At 42.5% G+C, this 20,432-nt stretch overlaps 1 protein-coding gene across 1 annotated transcript in view; it reads right to left on the bottom strand.

The window, feature by feature from the left end:
- LOC115616504 (protoheme IX farnesyltransferase, mitochondrial) overlaps window positions 1–14,367 on the bottom strand; it is a 103,597-nt gene extending 89,230 nt beyond the window's left edge. Inside the window, exons 1-4 of the mRNA XM_030505810.1 lie at window positions 14,259–14,367; window positions 13,584–13,708; window positions 11,955–12,279; window positions 3,961–4,085 (exon numbers count right to left, since the gene is read on the bottom strand). Of these exons, the coding sequence (XP_030361670.1) occupies window positions 3,961–4,085; window positions 11,955–12,279; window positions 13,584–13,708; window positions 14,259–14,301 (618 nt within the window). The 5' untranslated portion in view covers window positions 14,302–14,367. The remainder of the gene's footprint in view (window positions 1–3,960; window positions 4,086–11,954; window positions 12,280–13,583; window positions 13,709–14,258) is intronic.
- Between the last annotated feature and the right edge of the window lie 6,065 nt (window positions 14,368–20,432).

The following is a 20,432-nucleotide window of genomic DNA, read 5'->3' as shown; positions in this document are numbered from 1 at the left end:
CAATACTGAAGGGCTGAAGGATATAACGCGGTGTTGGGTGATGTGGAAGAGAACCAGGGACCACTGGCTTAGCGTGCCACTAAAATGCTAGATGAGGTGTGAAGTACAACTCTGAAGTATTGTGATACGAAGGAGTGAGGCAGAGGCAGAACTGCTGGGAGAGGACAAGAGAAATAAAACACTATCTTTGCTTTGGCACCTTCCACCTGGAGTCTACTCCCTTTGAGCCCACAGAGCCAAGACGCTCTCCAGGAAAACCCAAGGACTCTCCAAGATTTATCCAGATCCCCAGAATTCAAAACATTTTCCACCAGCCTGAGAGATTCTGTTTCTCTCAAACTACTGTCTAACATAAATTATTCCAAGATACTTTTCTTGACATTTGCTACACAAACATTTCTACAGTGACTTTGCTGTAGAACAGGCACCACGTTTTTCCATAATACAAGCCCATGCTCAAGTACTTTGTCTTTTTATCTTCCAGGATGTTTTCAAACACAACCTTTTCACTGTCATTTCTGCAAAAAATTAAGTCATCATCTTCTTCAAAATATCCCATTTGGCAGAATTGCCATAAATTACATTATTTCTACTGGCATTGGAAAGTACAGCTAGAATTTACTTTACAGGTTGTGAAATTTGCTTGTAAACAGGCACCTCTGGCTTTGGGACTATAGTGATAGGACAAGGGGTGATGGGTTTAAACTGAAACAGGGGAAGTTCAGGTTAGACATAAGGACGAAATTCTTTACTGTGAGGGAGGTGAAGCACTGGAATGGGTTGCCCAGAGAAGAGGTGAATGCTGCATCCCTGGCAGTGTTCAAGGCCAGGTTGGACAGAGCCTTGGGTGATATGGTCTAGTGTGAGGCATCCCTACCCATGGCAGGGGGTTGGAACTGGATGATCATAAGGTCCTTTCCAACCCAAACCATTCTATGATTCTATAAATATTCAGATTCTACTTCTAGACACAATGGAAAAATACAACATTGCCAACTCACATCATTTTTTATCACTGCTTTCTTGTTAAGCACAGTGAAAGTGGGGCAAGAACTTCCCCTCTGTAACTTTCTAGCTCTTGCACTTAGGAAAAAGAAAAATATGTTTCAAGTATGACACAGCATCTGAAATCAAGAGAGGAAGTGAGTACGAAAAGGTTATTTTAGACCAACTCTGTAATGAAAAAAACCCTGACCCTTGGTCTCTGTGAATTACTTAGCCCTGACTCCCTCACAGTAGCTAATTCAACTTAAATAGTTAATTCAACTTCATTCAATGGGGGTAAACTGGCCTCAGCTCCTACCAGACTGCTAAAATGAACTGATTGAGAGAAGAATAAAACCCCCAAACCACAGAATTTGAACAGTTAAAAGTTTGTATCAATACTTCCACAAATATCACGGAATCTCTACTACATTTTCACAGGACCAGGCTCTTCACATCCTGTCCTAAATCACAGGGAAAGAATCTTAAACAATCGACACTTTACCTTCCCACAACATATTTGAGGACTGTAAATCATGCACACAGATTTATCAGGGAAATGAGAAGTGGGAAAGACAAGTTGCCCTTAAAGATGTACAGATTTATGGCAATATGGGAAGCGGAAAGATGGTTATCATATAAAAAGGTCCTTAAGGGATCGCAAGGAGCAACGAGGGAAACATGAGTCATGAGCTGCCAGAGAAGGGGATGCGTATGGGGAGCAATGGACAGAGCAAAGTAGCAATAAAGGAAGTTCCAAGTCAAATGTGCTCCTTCCCAAAGGTCGAGACAGATACCCAACCTTAAACTATTTATTGACAATGAAATTCCCGGCCAATTCAGACCAACAGCACTGGGAAACGGACCCTCATGGACTGAAAAGATCCATTGATAAACAAGGTCATAGACCACAGCTCTTTTCTTTCACTTTCTTACCAGCTCTACTTCTTTATTTTCCTTAGGAAGAGTTGCCTCAAAGGCCTGTCTACATCAGTAAGTGGCTCAACACGAGCGAGAGCACAAACTTAGAGCATTCAGCTGAGATTGTGACAGACAGTTTTACACTTTGTGAGGCTGGAGGAACCTTCTCTATTTAGCAGCATATTAACAGCTGTTCATACAGTGAGATAGCAGTGAGGAAATAGTGAATTATGAGCCCAAGCACTGAGTTATCACACTCTTAACTTTCCTTTCCCAGCCCAGCAAGCCTCGAAAGTGTCAAACTCCAGATTATAGCACAGGATTCCCGGTACTCTCGAGTATCTTGTGATTTTAAGTAGTAAGATTTTAAACTGTGGCTTCCAAAAGTTTAAGAAGCGGCTACTTTCAAGACAAAATACAACCCTGAGCAATACATGGAAGCTGAAGACAAAGAAAACCAGTTATTTCTGCATGAATATCATCTCTATGTATCAAACTCCCAAGAAAGACAAGTTGCACACGAGTCTCTAAACAAGCAATATTTCTCCTCTTAGACCAGTAGTATCCACAAAGGTGAAAGTAAACCTGACAGTAAATATTTCAAAAGATAAGTCAGAATGATGTTTTAATATTAAAAGAACTGTAGGCAAGGAAGAAAGGGAGGAAAAAAGCTTTTCTAGCCAGAGTTGATGTGAAAAATATATACATGATAACCAAAAGTATACTTCAGAAAACAGTGGGACTTACTTAAAATCACTTTTCAAGTCTATCTAAGTGTTTTCAAGTTAGGCTACCTAAATATTTCCAAGCAACTAAAAATGATGCAGCATCCTTCCTATTTTGGAGAGAAAACAGCCACAAAGTTAGCTGACTAGCCCAATTTTAAGCTCAGTGAAAACAAACAGTAACACCTGCACTTACTTCAGCCTGAGCAAGGTGTGTGCATATGGGTGCAATCTCAAAAAGCACATCAGGTGCCTACCACAGAGGTGTTACACAGTGTAAACATCAGAGCCCAACTCAAAGTGACTCCAGGATGTAAAGCAAAGGAATGCCCTGTTCAGCCTTCCTAGTCTTCCAGCTGAAACCATAAAGTGCTATCAAAGGCAGCACTGCTACTGCCACTTCTTCTTCCAGGCCATATTTAGCACTGAAAGTGTTACAGCCTAACAGCAACTTTGCTTCACAACTGGATTGTGGGAGAGATCAGCATCCAGCTCTACAGGCACGTTCACATATGCAGGGAAGCTCAAGTTAAGCACCTGGAACTTAAGGAGTCACATGGAAAAGACGAGGGGTGATGGGCACAAGTTACTCTCAGGGAGATTCCAAGTTAAAGGAAAGTTTATCCCAATGAAAACAAGCAGCCATTGGAATAATCTCCCCAGGAAAGTGGTGGATTCCCCAGCACTGGACACTTTAAAGATTCAGCTGGTCAGGGTGCTGGGACATCTAGTTTAGGTCATGCTTTGCTTAGAAAGGTTGGGCCAGGTGATCTTTGAGGTCCTTTCCAACGTGGTATTCTGTGATTCTACAATCTCCACCCATGTTCCATGGAGATTTCCTATATGTTTTATAACAGGACATGCCCTGATTCTAGACTGAACAGAAACACACAAACCCCACCAAAGTCCCACTACAGACATTTAGAAAGGTGCTCTGAGCCATTCTTTGGACAGCTCTGACAAGATCATACAATAACACAACTGAAGAACCAAGCCCATAAGGCCAGAGCCCCCATGGCTATTGTTATATCCAATTACACAGTTCTTCCTATGTCATTTTCAGTGACCCAGGCTTGGTATTATCAAGATAAACATTATTATTGGGAGGCTTAAAACCTCATCAACTCCATTCTGAACAAACACAATGTGCCTAGCAACTATACTTTAGCTCTCAGACATGTATTCCTTTCGTGGTGTCAGTTTTAGCAGCTCAAGAGCTCAGGCAGCAGCTGAAGGCACAGCATTTCCAGCCACACATTTACACTCCTTGGCAGCAATTCAGAAACCAGGATGATACCAGTTTGAGGGACAGATGACGCAATGGACTGACCTGATTGATGGAGTTGGCAGCACAGGATGCCAGTCCAGTTCCAAGGGAAGCGAGCACGAAGCAGGTCAGGTCAAACGGGACTGGGGCCATGGCAAAGCCAGCAGATGCTGTGCTTACAACCAGAGCTGCAAGACAAGCAAGAGCACAGTTCAAAGCACCAACAAGAAACTGACTCCTTTGTACATATCATTAGAGTTAAGATTTTTAAACCCTGTAAGAACCCTTGTGCAGATTAACTTTTTCTTACTTTTATAGATCAAAGTAGCTCCAGGAACTGCGTACAAGTAATACTAATACTCTACATAAAGTCGTCAAAGATGAGAAGGAGAACTGTCAGGGATGAAATGAGAAACCCAGAAGCATCAGCACATTAGTAGGAGAGGTGAGAATAAACCTTGTGTCTCTGTATTTTCTATTTTATGGATCTGCTACAGGATCAAACTGCCTCATGCAGCACATACAGGACACATGCTTGTTCCAGTAATTCACATGCCACTGCAAAGTCTAACATGGAAGAACAACAGTAAGAAAAACCCTGAACTGAGAGATAAGCATTTGTTATGATTATAATTTATACCAAATTATAGCAGGAACTTAAATAGTGAAGAGAGCCAAAAAGAGACTTGGGACATGCAGATTATCACTGATGAAGCCAGGAACTTCACTGTACAAGTATCTCTTCACACTGTTCCCATTTAACATGCCCACTTCAGGCAGGAGGCACAACCACATCATCACGTTGACCCAGCAGCTCTTAAATGCCTTAAATTTTGAGTGGATTAATAAAAATCCACTTCTGTCATCCAAAAATATAACTTTAGTACAGTACTGCAAATCACATCCTTCAAATGAAAGTTATCTAAGTCTCAATCCCAATATTATACTTACTCAAATAACAGGTCTTATGAACCTCACTTCTGGCTAGAAGTAGTCCGACATGAAAAATTCCTTATACTATAAAGTCAGCACACATACTGAATATCTTGCTAGGACCTGGAACCTTACGATCTGAAATTAATAGTTACTAAACAGGAAGTATTTAGACTATATTCTACATGTAATCACTGTTCCAGACATCAGCTCGCTCAAATCAAAGCATCAGAATGTTCTGATCTTCCTGATTCCTACGAAGTCGCCTGTTTGTCTGGAGTTAAATGACAAATAAATAACCTTGGCTGACTGAAAATACATGGATTATCTACTAAGTAGAGTTACTTGAGATGAAAAACTAAATGTCACAGCAAGGATGCACATGCAAAGTGCTACTTTTAAGAACTGCGTAAGAACCTTAAGATTTAATCCTAAAAAGACAGTGAAGAAAACTTGCTGCTCATCAAAACTTTTTCCTAAGTATTAAAATCCATTGGCAGCTGAATATTATTAAAATAATATACATAATATTATTACAAGCCTTGTTACGGATTCACAGGATGTTGTGCAGATGGCTGTCACACAGGCTGGCTGCGAGCATCTCTGCCTGACACCAAGGGAAGCCCCTGAGCGTTGATTCCCTATCAGAGCATCACTTAGATATTAGGAAGAAGTTCTTCCCTGTGAGGGTGCTGAGGCGCTGGCACAGGGTGCCCAGAGAAGCTGTGGCTGCCCCATCCCTGGCAGTGTTCAAGGCCAGGTTGGACACAGGGGCTTGGAGCAACCTGCTCTAGCGGAAGGTGTCCCTGCCCGTGGCAGGGGGTTGGAACTGGATGAGCTTTAAAGGTCTTTTCCAACCCAAACCAATCTGTGATTCTATGAAATAACCACAGATTCTGTAACCCCACCAGACAGACTAATAGACATGAAGGTTTCTGAAAGACTTGGCCTCATTTAGAACACAAATAAAACAGCATCTTCGTTTCAAACCTCGTGGATCCTTCTTAGTGGAGTGCACAAGAAAATATGAAATTGGTTTACAACTGAGTTAAAAAACACACTGCAAAGATGACAGTGAAACAGAGGCGCCTGCATTTCTAAGAGTGATTACATTCATTTTTTCTGCATAATAAATCACACGTTCACTTCTAGACAAGGATTTAATTAAAACTTATCTTAGAGAGCACTTTACACCGATTTATTACGGAAAAACACCAACTCATCTACTGAAGAAGAAAGGTGGAGCAGACTGGCAAACAGTGTAACATTACCATCACACTGACCTCCAAGAAATTCTAACACTGTACAGCTACAGCACTAATTAAAGTCCCCATTGATTTCTCCAGATTAATTTCAGCCACTCATTTCAGTGTGACTTATCAGGATCTCATTAAAAGAGGTTGTCCTACATCCTCTCACTTATCCCATTAACCCAGGTATTTCCAGTTGTTGGGCAGTGAACACCAGGCACTCCCCACTTGCCTCACCATCCAGCAATTTCCATGCAACACGTGAAGAGTAAATAAGAAAACGTTCCCTTTGGATTGGGAAGTTTATTTTCTTTTACCGTGGAAGCAATAATTTACTCTTTTACTTCCCTCATGGAGGAAAAGTATATTTAATTGAGATCACATCAAGGGAATGAGGTCATTGACTGTTTGTTTTTTAATCCCTGTTAGTTTAGTGCTTTAGGGGCCAAATTAACCTCACCTTATTGCATAATAGATGGCATTGATCCTTTCAAGATTCGTTGATGAGAGTTGGCATTATATATGCTCTTCAAAAAGAAGCCAGGATTTAAACTTATGAGCTCAGCTTAAACCTAATTTTCAGTCTTCTAAACATCATTAGCTTTCACAAAAATTAACAGGGGACATTTGTCTCCCATTTCCATGTAAATGAAAAAGAAAATGCTAATGGATCAGTGACAAAAAGAGTGAATTATTATGTTTCTAGCATAAAAACGCATTCATAAAGTCCACAGTGTATTCTTTACATTCCTCTTCACCTTCATTGTAATGTGATCTGCCTTTAGAAATCCCTATATTTGTATTTATAGCATGCCAATCACTGTGCCATATTTTGTTTACCTCCTATTAAAAAGTAGCTGAGCCAAAATAAAAATGTAGAAAGCCAAAGCAAACCAATTCAGCTTTAGATTTCCTTCCCACTCATATACTGATGATATATTAGTACATATGGACAGACAAAAGCAAATGCATTTCTACTTTAATTTAAGAAACAATTTCACTGGTTTGTGTTTATGTACTACTTAAGGGAAACTAACTTGCCAAAAAATGATGGAATTTTCCTTCCAGAGTTTTCACACTTTCATTTCTGGAGATCTAAATGGAGCATCAGTATTAGTGCTATACGACTGACCAATGTTTCCTTAGATTTGTTTGGGTGAAGGCATATCATAAAATCCCAGACTGGTTTGGGCTGGAAGGGACCTTAAAGCTCATCCAGTCCCAAACCCCTGCCATGGGCAGGGACACCTTCCACTAGAGCAGGTTGCTCCAAGCCCCTGTGTCCAACCTGGCCTTGAACACTGCCAGGGATGGGGCAGCCACAGCTTCTCTGGGCACCCTGTGCCAGCGCCTCAGCACCCTCACAGGGAAGAGCTTCTGCCTAGTGTCTAATCTCAATCTCCCCTCCGAGGTTAAAGCCATTGCCCCTTGTCCTGTCCCTTGGGACCTTGCAAAAAGTCCCTCTCCAGAGTTCTCGTAGGTGCCCTTTAGACACTGGAAGTTGCTCTAAGGTCCCCCCAGAGCCTTCTCTCCTCTTGTTGCAGATTTCAACCCGCACACTAAAGATGGCCAAACTCCTGAAGCAAACTTCAATCTGGGACAATGATTTAAAACAATTCTTTGCATCGTATCACATAAAATTCAAATGCAGTATTACACACAGGGCAGATAATATCTTTTTACCATTGAACAATTTTAAAACGCTTTGCAAAAATAAACTGTGATAATAGTTTATTTTTACTTCATTAGGTTTTCCTTGTAGCATGGAAAATAACTTGCCAGAAAGCTACCACTATTAAGCTTTCTTTCTTTGATAGGATAATAGTTACTGTTGTAATTACCGCTAAACGAGAACTACTTTGACAGGCATATGAAATATATTTAGAACTGAGAAGATACGCTAAGACACAGCCCCTTCCTCAACAGGCTGGAAAGTTACAATAGAAATTCTACAGCAGATTAGAAATTAGCAGTTAAAATTACATCTGTCCCATGTTAATACATCCACCTCTCAGAAAAGTGCTACGTAAGGTGCTATTCATCTATCTACTCAGGTTAGATGTAAGGAAGAAGTTCTTTACTGTGAGGGTGATGAGGCACTGGCACAGGTTGCCCAAAGAAGTGGTGAATGCTCCATCCATGGCAGTGTTCAAGGCCAGGTTGGACAGAGCCTTGGGTGACATGGTCTAGTGTGAGGTGTCCCTGCCCATGGCAGGGGGTTAGAACTGGATGATCTTAAGCTCCTTTCCAACCCTAACTATTCTATGATTCTATCTAGTTGGTCGTCCCCACCAAGAGACCAGTGTCCAAGACATCCTTTAATACAGGAGCAACAAGAAGAACATAGAATCATAGAATAGCTAAGGATGGAAAGGATCTTAAGATCACCTAGTTCCAACCCCCTGCCATGGGCAGGGATGCCACACACTAGACCACATCACTCAAGACTCTGTCCAACCTGGCCTTGAATGCTGCCAGAGATGAAGCATTTATCACAAACACAGAGAAATACCCAGTGAGAATACTCAGCATTTTTCATATCATGCCTTCATCCCACTTCCCCCCCCATTAAAAACTGAAGTTTAATTTTCCTGTGGTTTTGCATCTATCTCATCTTAGTTTTCAGCTGTGATCACTGAGGAGAACCTTACAGAAATGTAAACGTGAAGTTGTATTTAAGAAGATGAGACAATCCGAAATTCTTCATGTGTTTGCATTATAAATTATTACAATTTCCTCCTATTACTGTACCTTCACATGTCTCTCTCCTATTCGCAGTTACACATAAACTTTATTCTCAACTTGAAAACAATATTTATAATCCTGAAAACTTATCAGACAGAGGCATTAGCTTTCCAAGTGCCTGCATGGTAAGACACAGCTGTGCAGACAGCAGCCAATAGAGAACACTGCAGAGAAGGGAAAGGATGGAAATTGAACCCAAAAAGGCAGGTTATGCGACAAGTAATTAAAAGTTCCCTAATTGTTTTCCATGGCAAAAGAATATAAACAAAAATCTTTTCCTGTTGGTGAGGCAGAGCTTCTAATGGCAGAGGCACAAGAGCTGCAGTTTACATGAAGCAGGAGAGTATGGTAATAGCTAAACTCATTTCCTTTCAAAGATGAATTACAGTTCAGAACACAAACAAACATTCTCTTTACTCCAGCAGTGGGAGAAGAAAAGGGCACAAGGAAGTCCCATTTTAGCATAATGCAGAGTTTGTTTTTTTGTTATTTCATGCTCTAAAGAGTATAAATAAAGAATCTGCCAAAAAACCCCCAAAGCACCACACAGGATATGAGATCTATCAGAACTTCATGGGTGAAAGGAATTGAGTTGTGTGTCATTTGTAACTTAAAAACTGACCTCAGAGGATTTATTTTCCTTTTTAAAAAAATATAATAAAATCAAAAGAATGACACAACCATATTCTTTACAGAATGTATCATTTGTCTAAACAATTACACAAGTTGGGGGGAAAAAAAGCGCTAATTGTTTCCTTGCTCCCTACACTACACCCAGGATTTTTCCTGCTCGTCTCCTACTCCATCCTAGGGCCAATAAAGACCAACAACAGAATTCCCCTCCTACAAACTCCTCTTCAACCAATTTATTCTTTTACACTTTCTACTTCCAATAGTATCTTCGCACCCTCCCCAGATCATTACTCATAAAGATCACAACAAGAAGAGAGGTTGAGGTTTCTTTTGTATCTCTATACCTTCTCAACAGGTTTACTACACTTGGATCAAGAGCAGCACATCTCACAATGCAGATACACACAAAAAAATCTGACAGGAATGAAATTCTGCACCCTTTGCCTTCTACAGATTCCAAGTAACACCCTATTTTAAAACCAGTACTTGCCTGCCTGTCAATATTGCCTTTTGCACTTAAAACTAGAAGCTGTTGAAAAGTTTCACAGCAACACTGAGGCCATACAAAAAAAGTATCACAAAAAAAGGGTCTTTATCCAGAAAAAGACCCTTTTCCACCGTGTTGCATTTCTTGAAACTCCTGTTTTAAGGAGCATCAGTAATACTCAAATGTGGTAGCAACACGGAGCTTACCCATAAGGAATATCAGTAAACACAAGAAATACACTTCAAGTGCTTAAAACAACAGTTCATTTTCTCTCCCTCTCTCTGGTCATTTAAGCATGGCATTTTAACTTTGTGTTTCTGGATCTATTGAGATTTTTAATTTAGTTCTACTTCAATAACTAGCACAGCTTTCAAGTTCACATAAAAGAGCCACTTAAATTAAATCACCTCATTGAATATGCCAGAAGATGTAATTCTCCATACAGCACTTGTAAGTTATCTATAGTGAGCCCAACAGAAACAAGATATTACTAAAACTGAAGAGCACTGGGGAGGAAAAAGGCAAGATGCGTGTTATGCAGAAAGAAGGAAAAGGCAATAGTTGAGGTTGTACACACAATCACAGAGTGGTTTGGGTTGGAAAGGACCTTACGATCACCCAGTTCCAGCTCCCTGCCATGGGCAGGGACACCTCACACTAGACCATGTCACCCAAGGCTCTGTCCAACCTGGCCTTGAACACTGCCAGGGATGGAGCATTTACCACTTCTTTTGGCAACCTGTTCCAGGGCCTCACCACCCACACCACAAAGCTGTTGCAAATCCGAAGTACACTAACCCTGATAACTGCTGAATGTGCTAGGAAGAGTTTTATAGACCTAAATTTGAAATTACCGTGGCTACCATGGAAAAGTGACATGGTGAAGTACCAAAACACATGCTTTTCATCCCTCAAGCTTACTTACCCAGCTCTTTACCAGCACCAAATAGGTGCCTTGAGCTTTTTAAAAGAATGAGGAAGAACACTTGGACAAGATCAGTTTTGTCAAGGCCAAAACATGAAAGGTTTCATCAGCACTGAGAACTATAAAGGCTTTTTGCTAGAGAAAAATGTAAATGACCACTGCACGCTATATGTGGTCAGTACAATTTTGTCATGGAGAAACAATGAAAATGTATATATTGCAAGACAAAGTTTCAAGAAATAAACTGAATCCAGGACTTTTATTATAACAAATCGTTATGGGAAAGAACAACAGTTTTATTATCAAGAATTTATTTCATCCACTGGAGACAGCACCACAGTAGGGACTTAGGAAATTGTATTACTGTTCTTGGCCCTGATACAGACAAGATGTAAGGCTTTGGTTGGATCATTAGTTTCCTTAGACATAAAAGTATATATAGCACTACCTAGCAGAAAGAAGTAATTTATAGTTTTAAGTATTACTATTAGAACAAGGGAAAAGAAAATGTAGTTAAGCTACCAGGCTTAACAAACTGCTGGTTTGAAGATACACCCTATCCTTGACTAGAGAAGGAAATTATACCTTCTTTTTTAATTGGTCACACTGAAACTATCTTCCTTTATAATATAGGAAATGAATTGGATTATCTTTTGTTGGGACTGTTAATACTAATTTCACAATAACTAGTATTTAAGTGAAAATTAAGTAAATAAGACAGAACATTGGTAACCTTAAACAAGATGCCTTTACTGCATCAAACAAGATGCCTCTACTTACTGCAAAGCTCATAAATTCACTTGTAACCCAGTTTAGTAACACTCGTTTCTGATTCCCAAAAGCTAGCTGGTGATATAATGCAAGCTCCTCCTCACTGCTTTTAACTAAAATTAATGGGAAAACTATAAAATGCTTCCATAAAATAATTTTTCCCCACGCAACAATTTTTCCCTGCAATTGACCCAGAGGCTTTGTGCCAGTGAAGTGGGAGTTATCACACAAAAACCTACACAGTACCAGCAACATGCTGAAGAACTGTGATATTAAACAGGATGCACAGAAGTGAAAAAATGACCAGTAGTACCTGTAAGCTTAATCTTGGACAAGCGTGCCAAAATTCCTGGCAAATCATCCAGCCGTAACTTCATCTCTTTCCATTGTCTGTCTCCTTTGGCTTCTACTCTTACTGCTGCAACTGAGTCTTCAGTTTCTGCAGCTGACTTCATTTCTCTCAACTCATTGCTGATTGATGCCTCAGGCAAAGGTTGATGCACAGGTGAAATTGGTCTAATCTTGTGTATAACCTTTTTTTCTTGATCCAATTGCTGAAGCTCACGAAAAGGAGATGCAACTGAATCAGACTTAGGCTTGGCTCGTTGGCTGAGGTCCTTGTTGCATTGTGTTACATACTGAATAGAAAAAGAAACATTAAGATGAATAGTTAAGAAGATATTTATGCCGACTTGAGGCTATTACCATCATCAATATTATTGCTGTATTATTCTTACTGTTAGGAGAATTACTTCCTATGATGACATGACTGAGTTATCCTGAATTTCAAATGCTTATTTCACATGCAAGAAAGTTCCAGAAGCTGGACAAGGTATTACAAAAGCAGCTTTTCAATTCACAACTGCATCAATAATGGTTACTTAAGGTGGAAGAATTGCTTCTTGATAAAATTACTCCCTCCTCCACAGCTGCAACAGTAAAATGTTTTATTCATTCCAAACCTCCAGACAACATAATTTGCTTTACAACTGATCAATTCACCTTCAAAGAGGTACACACATGCCCATAACAACTCCAGTCTTCAAACAGAAGCCCTGAACTTTTTGCATCTTTAAGATAGGAAAAAATCAGAAAAAATGCCAGAAAATACAATCTACCTCCTATGATATAAAATCACCTCCCACATTAGGATATTACTATTTATACCAAACTTCATGCTGATTAACTACACAACCATTTTCAATAGCAGTTCAAGTGAACATGCATTGAACAGGAAGTTCAAAGGCAGCTTCCCCTCGTTTAGAACTCTCACAGAATAAAACACAGAATAAGGAAAAGAGCATTTAGCTCTTTTTTAGTTACAATGACCAGAACACAACTCTGGGGGAGCAAGATACATCTTTTATTACCATCGTCTTCTGTGTGATACAATTTCAAGGGCTTGAATGATAACGAGAGCCCTTTTAATACCTCAAATTAACAGCACAATAGGGTTACAATAGGATGTAACCCATTAAGCTACCAAGCTCAGGAGTCTTGATTCAAATTAACTGATTAACTCTTCAGTCAGAACAAACTACCTCCACAAGTGAGTTCCATCTACCACTTGTACCACTGCTAGCCAAGAGTTTACTTTCTTAATAGCATTTTTATAAATAATAACTTCAGAAATCACTTCATTTCATGTTTCTCATCAGGACAAGAGTGCCCTGCTTCGAAAGCACAGAAAGCCCCCTGCCAAGTAGAGGACACACCACAGCACAAGGCACTATCCTTGCTACAGCAGGTTTCCTCCAACCTCAAATGTTTTAGATGCCAAGTGCTAAACCCTGATGCAGTGTAGAAAAGGAGACACTTGGAATTGCCAGAGCTTGGCTGATAAAAAAAATACTACTTTCATCAACTAATCTCCATTTTGACTCATCACATGGAACAAAATAAATGAAAGTATGAAAAACTTGGAACAGACTCCCTGACTTACCATTCGTTTGAGGAAGTTAAAGTACTGAAATGTAATCAATCTGTCATTGGCTACATGGCACAGCTGTACAAACTGGCATGGTATCTGCCGTATTCCAGTGTTCTTTAGACGCCAGACAAATAATCCTATTTAAAGAAAAAGAAAGAGAACATTAGATTCCACTTCCTTCTCTGCCACTGAGTGCTTTCAATCGAGACTACAGCATCTATTATCAGCTGTGACACAAAACAGCCCAACAAATGGGAACCAGGGCTGTGCAGGTGAAGAACTGGCAGGTTCTTCAGGTGAAGAACTAAAAGTACAGCTTGTCCTAATAGAGTTTTCTTCTGAATCTCTCCTCTCCCCAGAGATGGGTTTTAAATCTATAGCTCCACTACTACCCCTATATGCTATTGACCAAATCACCTTGGCAGAACAGCACAAGGAAGCAGGTGACACAGGGCAGCACCAAAGTCAAACCTCCTCAAAGAGCACACCCCTGTGTGACACCGCACCGACACCCTTCTCTGGGGGGATGCACACAGCGATACATGGAGCAGCCCCAAGGACTACTCAGAGCCTAGGGTCGGCCCGGCCCCAGCCACCACCACTCCGGCCCTGCCCACCCCACAAGGCTCAGCCCCCCTCCACCCCCCGGACCCCACCGGGGCCTCGCTGCCCCGCGGCCGGCGGTACCTGCCAGCGCCCGGGGCGGGCTGCAGCGGCGGGCAGCGCTCATGGCCGCGGCGCCGCTCCCGCCGCTCTCTCCCCTCACCGCCTGGGCGCCGCCATCTTGCCCGGCATGACCTCCAAACGCCTTCCGGGTCGGTGCTTCCCGGGGCGGGATGAGGGGGCTCCGGGAGAGGCGCCGGGATCGAGACGCTCCGCTCTGCACCTGCAGGGATCAGGATCCCCGCCGGGCTCCCGTGGCTCTGCCACGGCGTTGGGCTGTGCAGAGGCGGTCCGCTGCGGGATGTGGCTGAGGGTTGGTCCGGCAAAGCGGGTGGCAGAGCCGCTTCCCCACCGAGCGCCGCCTGCAAACCCGGCACTGCTCCCCAGGGGAACCGCTCGGTGGGGTCAGGGTTTGGAATCATGGAGTCAACGGGGTTGGAAAAGACGTTTAAGATCGAGTCAAACCATTCCCCAGCACTGCCAAGGCCACCACTAACCCATGGCACTGAGGCCTCGGCTACACGGTGTGTGAACACTTCCAGGGACGGTGACTCCAGCACTGCCCTGGGCAGCCTGTTCCAATGCCTGAGCACCCTCTGGGGAAGGAATTGTTCCTCATCTCCATCTAAACCTCCCCTGGTGCAGCTTGAGGCCGTTTCCTCTTGGGGTATAATAATGGATGAAGGCAACGAGGTGGGAGCTGGGGCTGGACTGGGCACTTAATCAGAGACCTTAACCACGAAGAAGTGCTCCAGAGCCTTGTCTGTTTGTTTCTGACACTGGCTGCAATTCCCTCATCACCATCCCTGGGCACATCATCAGTGACGGTGGCATCTGTGACAGAGCAAGAGGGTGCTGTGGAGCTCATGGGAAGATCACATAAAACAACAAGAGAGGTCTATTAAAAAATACATGAATCCATGAGGATGTGGAGTCTCATTCCCAAAAGGAGCTGAGCTTTAAAGAGCTAAAGCTGGGTAAAAAGAAATACAAATCTGTTTTTAGTTCCTAAAGTAATTTCATTTCCAATTTCATTTCCATACCCATTGGATGAAGTTACACATTTTAGGAGGTCATACTGAAGAGCTGACCCAGCTGTCATCTCATCCTCCCCTCATTCGAGTGCTGGGCATGGCCGGATCCATTGCTAAGCTGACTCACTTTGCTAACCTGAAGGGAAAAAAACCTATTATTTTACTGGTTTAACTGTTTAAACTCACCCTGTGCAGGGTCTGGTAGGTTGAAAGCTGGTGCAAGGCACAGAGGAAGGGGCCTTGGGCTGGAGTCTGAACAAAAAGGGAAGGGAATGGTTAGGACTGCTCAAGCTGTAAAGCGTAATTGCACCCCCAGGCATCTTTAAAATGTTTTCTCTTAAGAGTTTAAGTTCAGGAGATGTAGGCTATCAGTCACTTAAATGCTTTTGAAAATCATTCTCAATATTTTAACATGGAAATCTTCCTCAGAACCATCTTCCTCCCAGGCTTTCATTTCTTTATAGTGCTTAAATTCATGCAAAAGTCATCTTAAATCATTACTAGGAAGATAAAATGAAAACACTCACTCTAATTCACCAAGAATATCCTACTTTGAAGCATTTATTTCCACTCTCTTTCTATCTGGGGAGCTGGGGAGAAATTAGGACTTCAAATTTCTTACAGTTAATATCCTGTTTTACTCCGGGTTCTCACCACTGAGCATATATCACTTTGCAGTTCCTGTTTGCGTCTCTAGTTTTTTGTAACTTCCACAGATTTGGCCTCAACTGAAATTTACACCTGCAAAAACAGAACAAACATCACGTAGCAAACACGCACAATGGTTACACACAGGGCTGGAATGGTCGGTTGGGTTTAGGGCAGTTTGGGTCAGAAAGGAAAAGGTTGAGGTAGCCAAGTGTTCCATGTCAGGGCTGAGATTTAAGGTTTAATGATTTTCATTGCCTTTCACTTGGGCAATAAATTGCACCCCTGGAGAGAGGGGGTAAACCACGACTTTTCTAATTAAGGAGAATGTTATCCACGGGCCTCAAGACAGGGCAATACCTCTTTGTGGAATAATAATGATGATTTAGGGCACACAGAAAGTCACATACCCGTTTGGGTTTAACCACTAAAGCTACTCCTAGAGAGAAAAAGAAAACTTAGGCTTTTTAGTGGACACAAGTATTCAAGAGAGCTGTATTTCAGCCTAAAATGGCTCCACAGGCTATGGATCTCATAAGCAAAGGTTCAGGTTTGCACAGTGCTCCTTCTGCAGAAGCTGGCTCCGTGGAAGGCTCCGGAAGGTACCTGGGCAAGGAGTATGGCCCTTCCAGGGAGCTCCCACCATCTAGTTCATAAAAGCCCAGGTACCAGTGTCACAGGGCCACATGCAGAGCTGCAGGAGGAGCCTCATCTCACAATCTAGTTTACACTGGAGATGTCACAGGGCGCCACGGTCAAGCACCATAGTGGGGCAGAGCAACTCCTGAAGCATCTCTAACTATTGTGCTAATTGCTAAGATGGGCAATTGCTGGGGATCTGTGGATACATCCCTGCAGTTATAAAGTAAACACTGCACCTACAGGTCTGTTTGCAGGGTGATGCAAGGGGCGTTTAACCACGCGACTCCCATTAATGTTAATTATAGAGCACATATTAACAGCATTATACGATCCTTTTTCCTATTAGCACTATCATAAATCTGACTGGTGGGGCTTAATTAGAGCTCAGCAGCAAAATGCAATAGTTTGGTATGGGAAAGGGCAAATTTGTAGAGACAGCAAACTATTATTATACTTTAATCTCAAAATCTCCCCTTCTCCTACTCATAACACCAACAAGATTGATTTGTTGTCAGAAAATGATTTAAAGACCGACTGTAAAAATATTATATTTTCCTTGCTTTATAGAATGTGGCATTGATGTTAGAGCTCCACAGAGACTTGATGTACTTTCAGATAGGGAACTCTAAAAGCCAAGTGCAAAATAAATAAGATGGCATCCTGCTGTTATTGTGGTAACCTTTACAGATCATTTCAGAACTGTGACTGTTGTATAGTTTAGTAATACACCATGGCGGAAGCGGGAGCTTAATGCAATTCTCCCTCAGTCAGGATTTGCTTTTTGGGGGCCCGGTATGGAACAGAAGAAATGGTGTCCAAAGTGAAGGGCACAGGGACACATCAGAAACGCAGAAATAACAGATAAGAAGAACTAAGAAAGTATTATAGGCCAAGCCAGACTGTAATGGTAGAAAGCTGATTGACTGCCTAAGGCACCTAGACTGAGCAACAGATCTCTGCTCAGCACTATAGTTACCTCCCTGCTGAGATCTCCTTGGGCCAGGGCTTGTCCCAGACGGAAAACTCAAGGTGATTGTGGTGACCAGTTAAGTAGTTCCATGAGTCACTTGTAATGGCATAGGTTTGGGGGGGTTCTGTGATTTTCTACAAATCAGCATTTGTGGTGAAAATACTTTACTTCAATGCGAGATTGACGCATAGACGTATTTTATCCTTAAATAAAGAAACCCCACAACCGGGAGCAAAATCTACCCACTGAGAGCCTGAAACATTCCAATTCCATGCTATTAAAGATTTGCTTTCAGCAAATTCACTTCAGCAAGTGGAAAGTAGCAGGTAAAAAAACCCAACACATCAAACCCTTCCCACCATTCTGATTCCAGTGTTTCGGAGTAGTTAAAGCTTCCAAGAACAAGTGAAATAGTAGTCCTGGTAGATCAGGGCTCGGTAGCCTTTCTGAAGTGGTGTGCCAGACTGATTTCTTTCCCAAAGTAGAGTTCAGATATACCATAGGAAATCAGCAGAAGCTAGAAACTGCTGCCTCTTCCCAGCTGTCAAAGGTGGCCTTGTGCTGACCCTGTGGTATGCCATTTCTTGGCAAGCCCTGTGTTGAATGCTCACCACCTGCAATGGACTGTGAGCTGTAATAGCTTCAAGTGAAAAACTTCCAGCCTTTCCTTAGGTAGAGCTTTGTCGAGTGTCTGGTGTAAATTCAGCTGAGATCAGATTTGGAGCTGATGTCAAATCTGGTCCAAACATGGAGGTGATGGGGAGTCAACAGCAAGATGACGGGGGATGAACCCTACGAAAGCATGAGAGGAATCATCCCTAATAAATGGCAAGACCTGCCTTAAGCCGCATGGATTCACAAAGGAGATACATAGCCACTGCAAGCCCCCATCGCATCAGAAATCCCTTTGTAACTCACCCTGACATTGCTGTTTCTGACAAGCAGTGATACCTCTTATCCCTTCAAGTTCTCAGCCAGAGTCAACAATAGCTATTTCCAGCAGCCCTTTGCCCTGAAAACGACATTCTGAAGAAAAGGACCCGTGTCCTGTGCTCTTTCAGCTGAGAATTGCTGCCTGAATATCTCCAGAGCCCCTTTCTATTTTTTCTTTCATACCTCCTTTCAGAGGTCTTTCTTTTCCTGGAAAATCTATGTGAAATTCTCAAGCTGCCTAGGACTCAAAAGATCTAATAAAAATAAGATTTATTAAGAGTAGAGGGAGGAAATCAGATTAAACTGAAGAAACAGCTTGCATAACTGATCTCCTATACTCAGCAACTGCTCAGGAAGTGCTCGGTCCACACACATTAACTGTTTTGTGGAAGTGCTTTTCAGCCTGATAGCCAGAAAAGGCAGGCAGCAGTCTGCAGAGTGTGTCTTCTCTGCAGATATGGCCATTAGTTGCACAAAGCCTACCAGTGCTCAGCACCAGATGTAAAGCTGTGTTTTGCTAACCCACTATTAACTCAGTTTTCCTACTGCTCAGGAGGAGCAGACACCCCCAGCTGCAGCAGAGGGACGCTGGGCACCAAGACCCTTCAAGCTCCAAAGCCCAGTATCTCTCTGCTTCTGCCCACCAGCAGCTCTCAGTGGAAGAGATATGTGCATGCTATGAGACCTGCAGGAGTGCTCTTTCTGCTTCTCCTCCCTCTGCCTCATCACTCTTTTCTGCTTACCTCCAGGTGATGATTTGCTACCCCTATCAACCCATTACTCTCTCCACCTTCCTGCTTCGCTTAGGTTCAAACCCGACCCTGCCGGTGCTTGGAGGGCTGGGAATGGAGATAGCCACCACAAGGATCACTGAGAAATGATCCACAACGTGGCAGTGGCTATGAACACCGTTCCCACACCCACTGGAGCCTGAGTGGCCTTCTCCTCCTCAGTGGTGGAAGACCAGGGTTGTCCTAAGACACCTTTGCCAGCGTTCTAAGCCTTCCCATCAGTCTAGGTCCCGCAGGCTTCTGCCCAAGTCAGGAAAGGACAATATACACGATCTGGATTACTGTCCAACAGTGAGAAAGCAGCACAACCATGACCACGTATTACAGACTATGATTTATAGTTGTACATCATTTGTGAATTCTAGACTTTTAGGTAATTCAGCTGAACTTCAGAGAATCAGTTGTTTCTGCACATCTCTACACTTCATCTTGAAATTTAAGCCCTGAACCAGCTTTTACTGAAATCAATAAATATTTCCATTGACTTAAAAGGAAGCTGAATGAGATCCACTGCTAGTGCTCACACATCCCTAATTAACTATGTGCTGCAGCATTGAGGTGAGGGTCGAAGTGAGGCTCCTCAACCATCTCAGTGACAACTGGGACTGAAGCCCCACTGGCAACCTTGTGCTTGCTCACACTTGGGTTTGTGCAAGACGTGTCCTCTCTTGTGGTAGCCGTAGCTCCAGTGCCTGTAACATGCTCAGCACCTCGTGCTGTTGGTTTCACAGACTTAACAGCTTCCCAGCAACTTTCCCATTCCGTGTTACTTCCTCCTGCCCTGCGCTATTTCAAGCCTTTATGTAAGAAGCACCACAAGCCCCTTAACACTAGGTTATTTGGACAGTTGTCCTGCAGAATTTCTCGGGCTCAGCAAAAAGATGCCTTCTGCTGTCATAGCAGCACCAAACACGTAAGTGCAAATGACTGACTTACAAGGGTAACAACGCTGCTGAGCTTTGCAATTATGTGCAGTGCTGCTATTGTATAATTGATCTAGGGAATTCAGAAATTATTCTATTTATAGTGCCGAGCACTTCTGAGAACACCCGAAGTCAGCTTAGGGAGAGCTGCAATGCCCACTTCCCATGCAGAAAAGACAAGTGATGTGGTTGGTGTGGGAGCAGCCTTGCTCTTAGGGAAAGCCCAGCTGCCTGCTGGCGATGCTGTCTGACTGGTA

The sequence above is a fragment of the Strigops habroptila genome, chromosome 14 (assembly GCF_004027225.2).
Source record: "Strigops habroptila isolate Jane chromosome 14, bStrHab1.2.pri, whole genome shotgun sequence".
Classification (NCBI taxonomy): Eukaryota; Metazoa; Chordata; class Aves; order Psittaciformes; family Psittacidae; genus Strigops; species Strigops habroptila.
The sequence above is the reverse complement of the archived record's forward strand: the minus strand, read 5'-3'. Positions and strand labels throughout refer to the sequence as shown.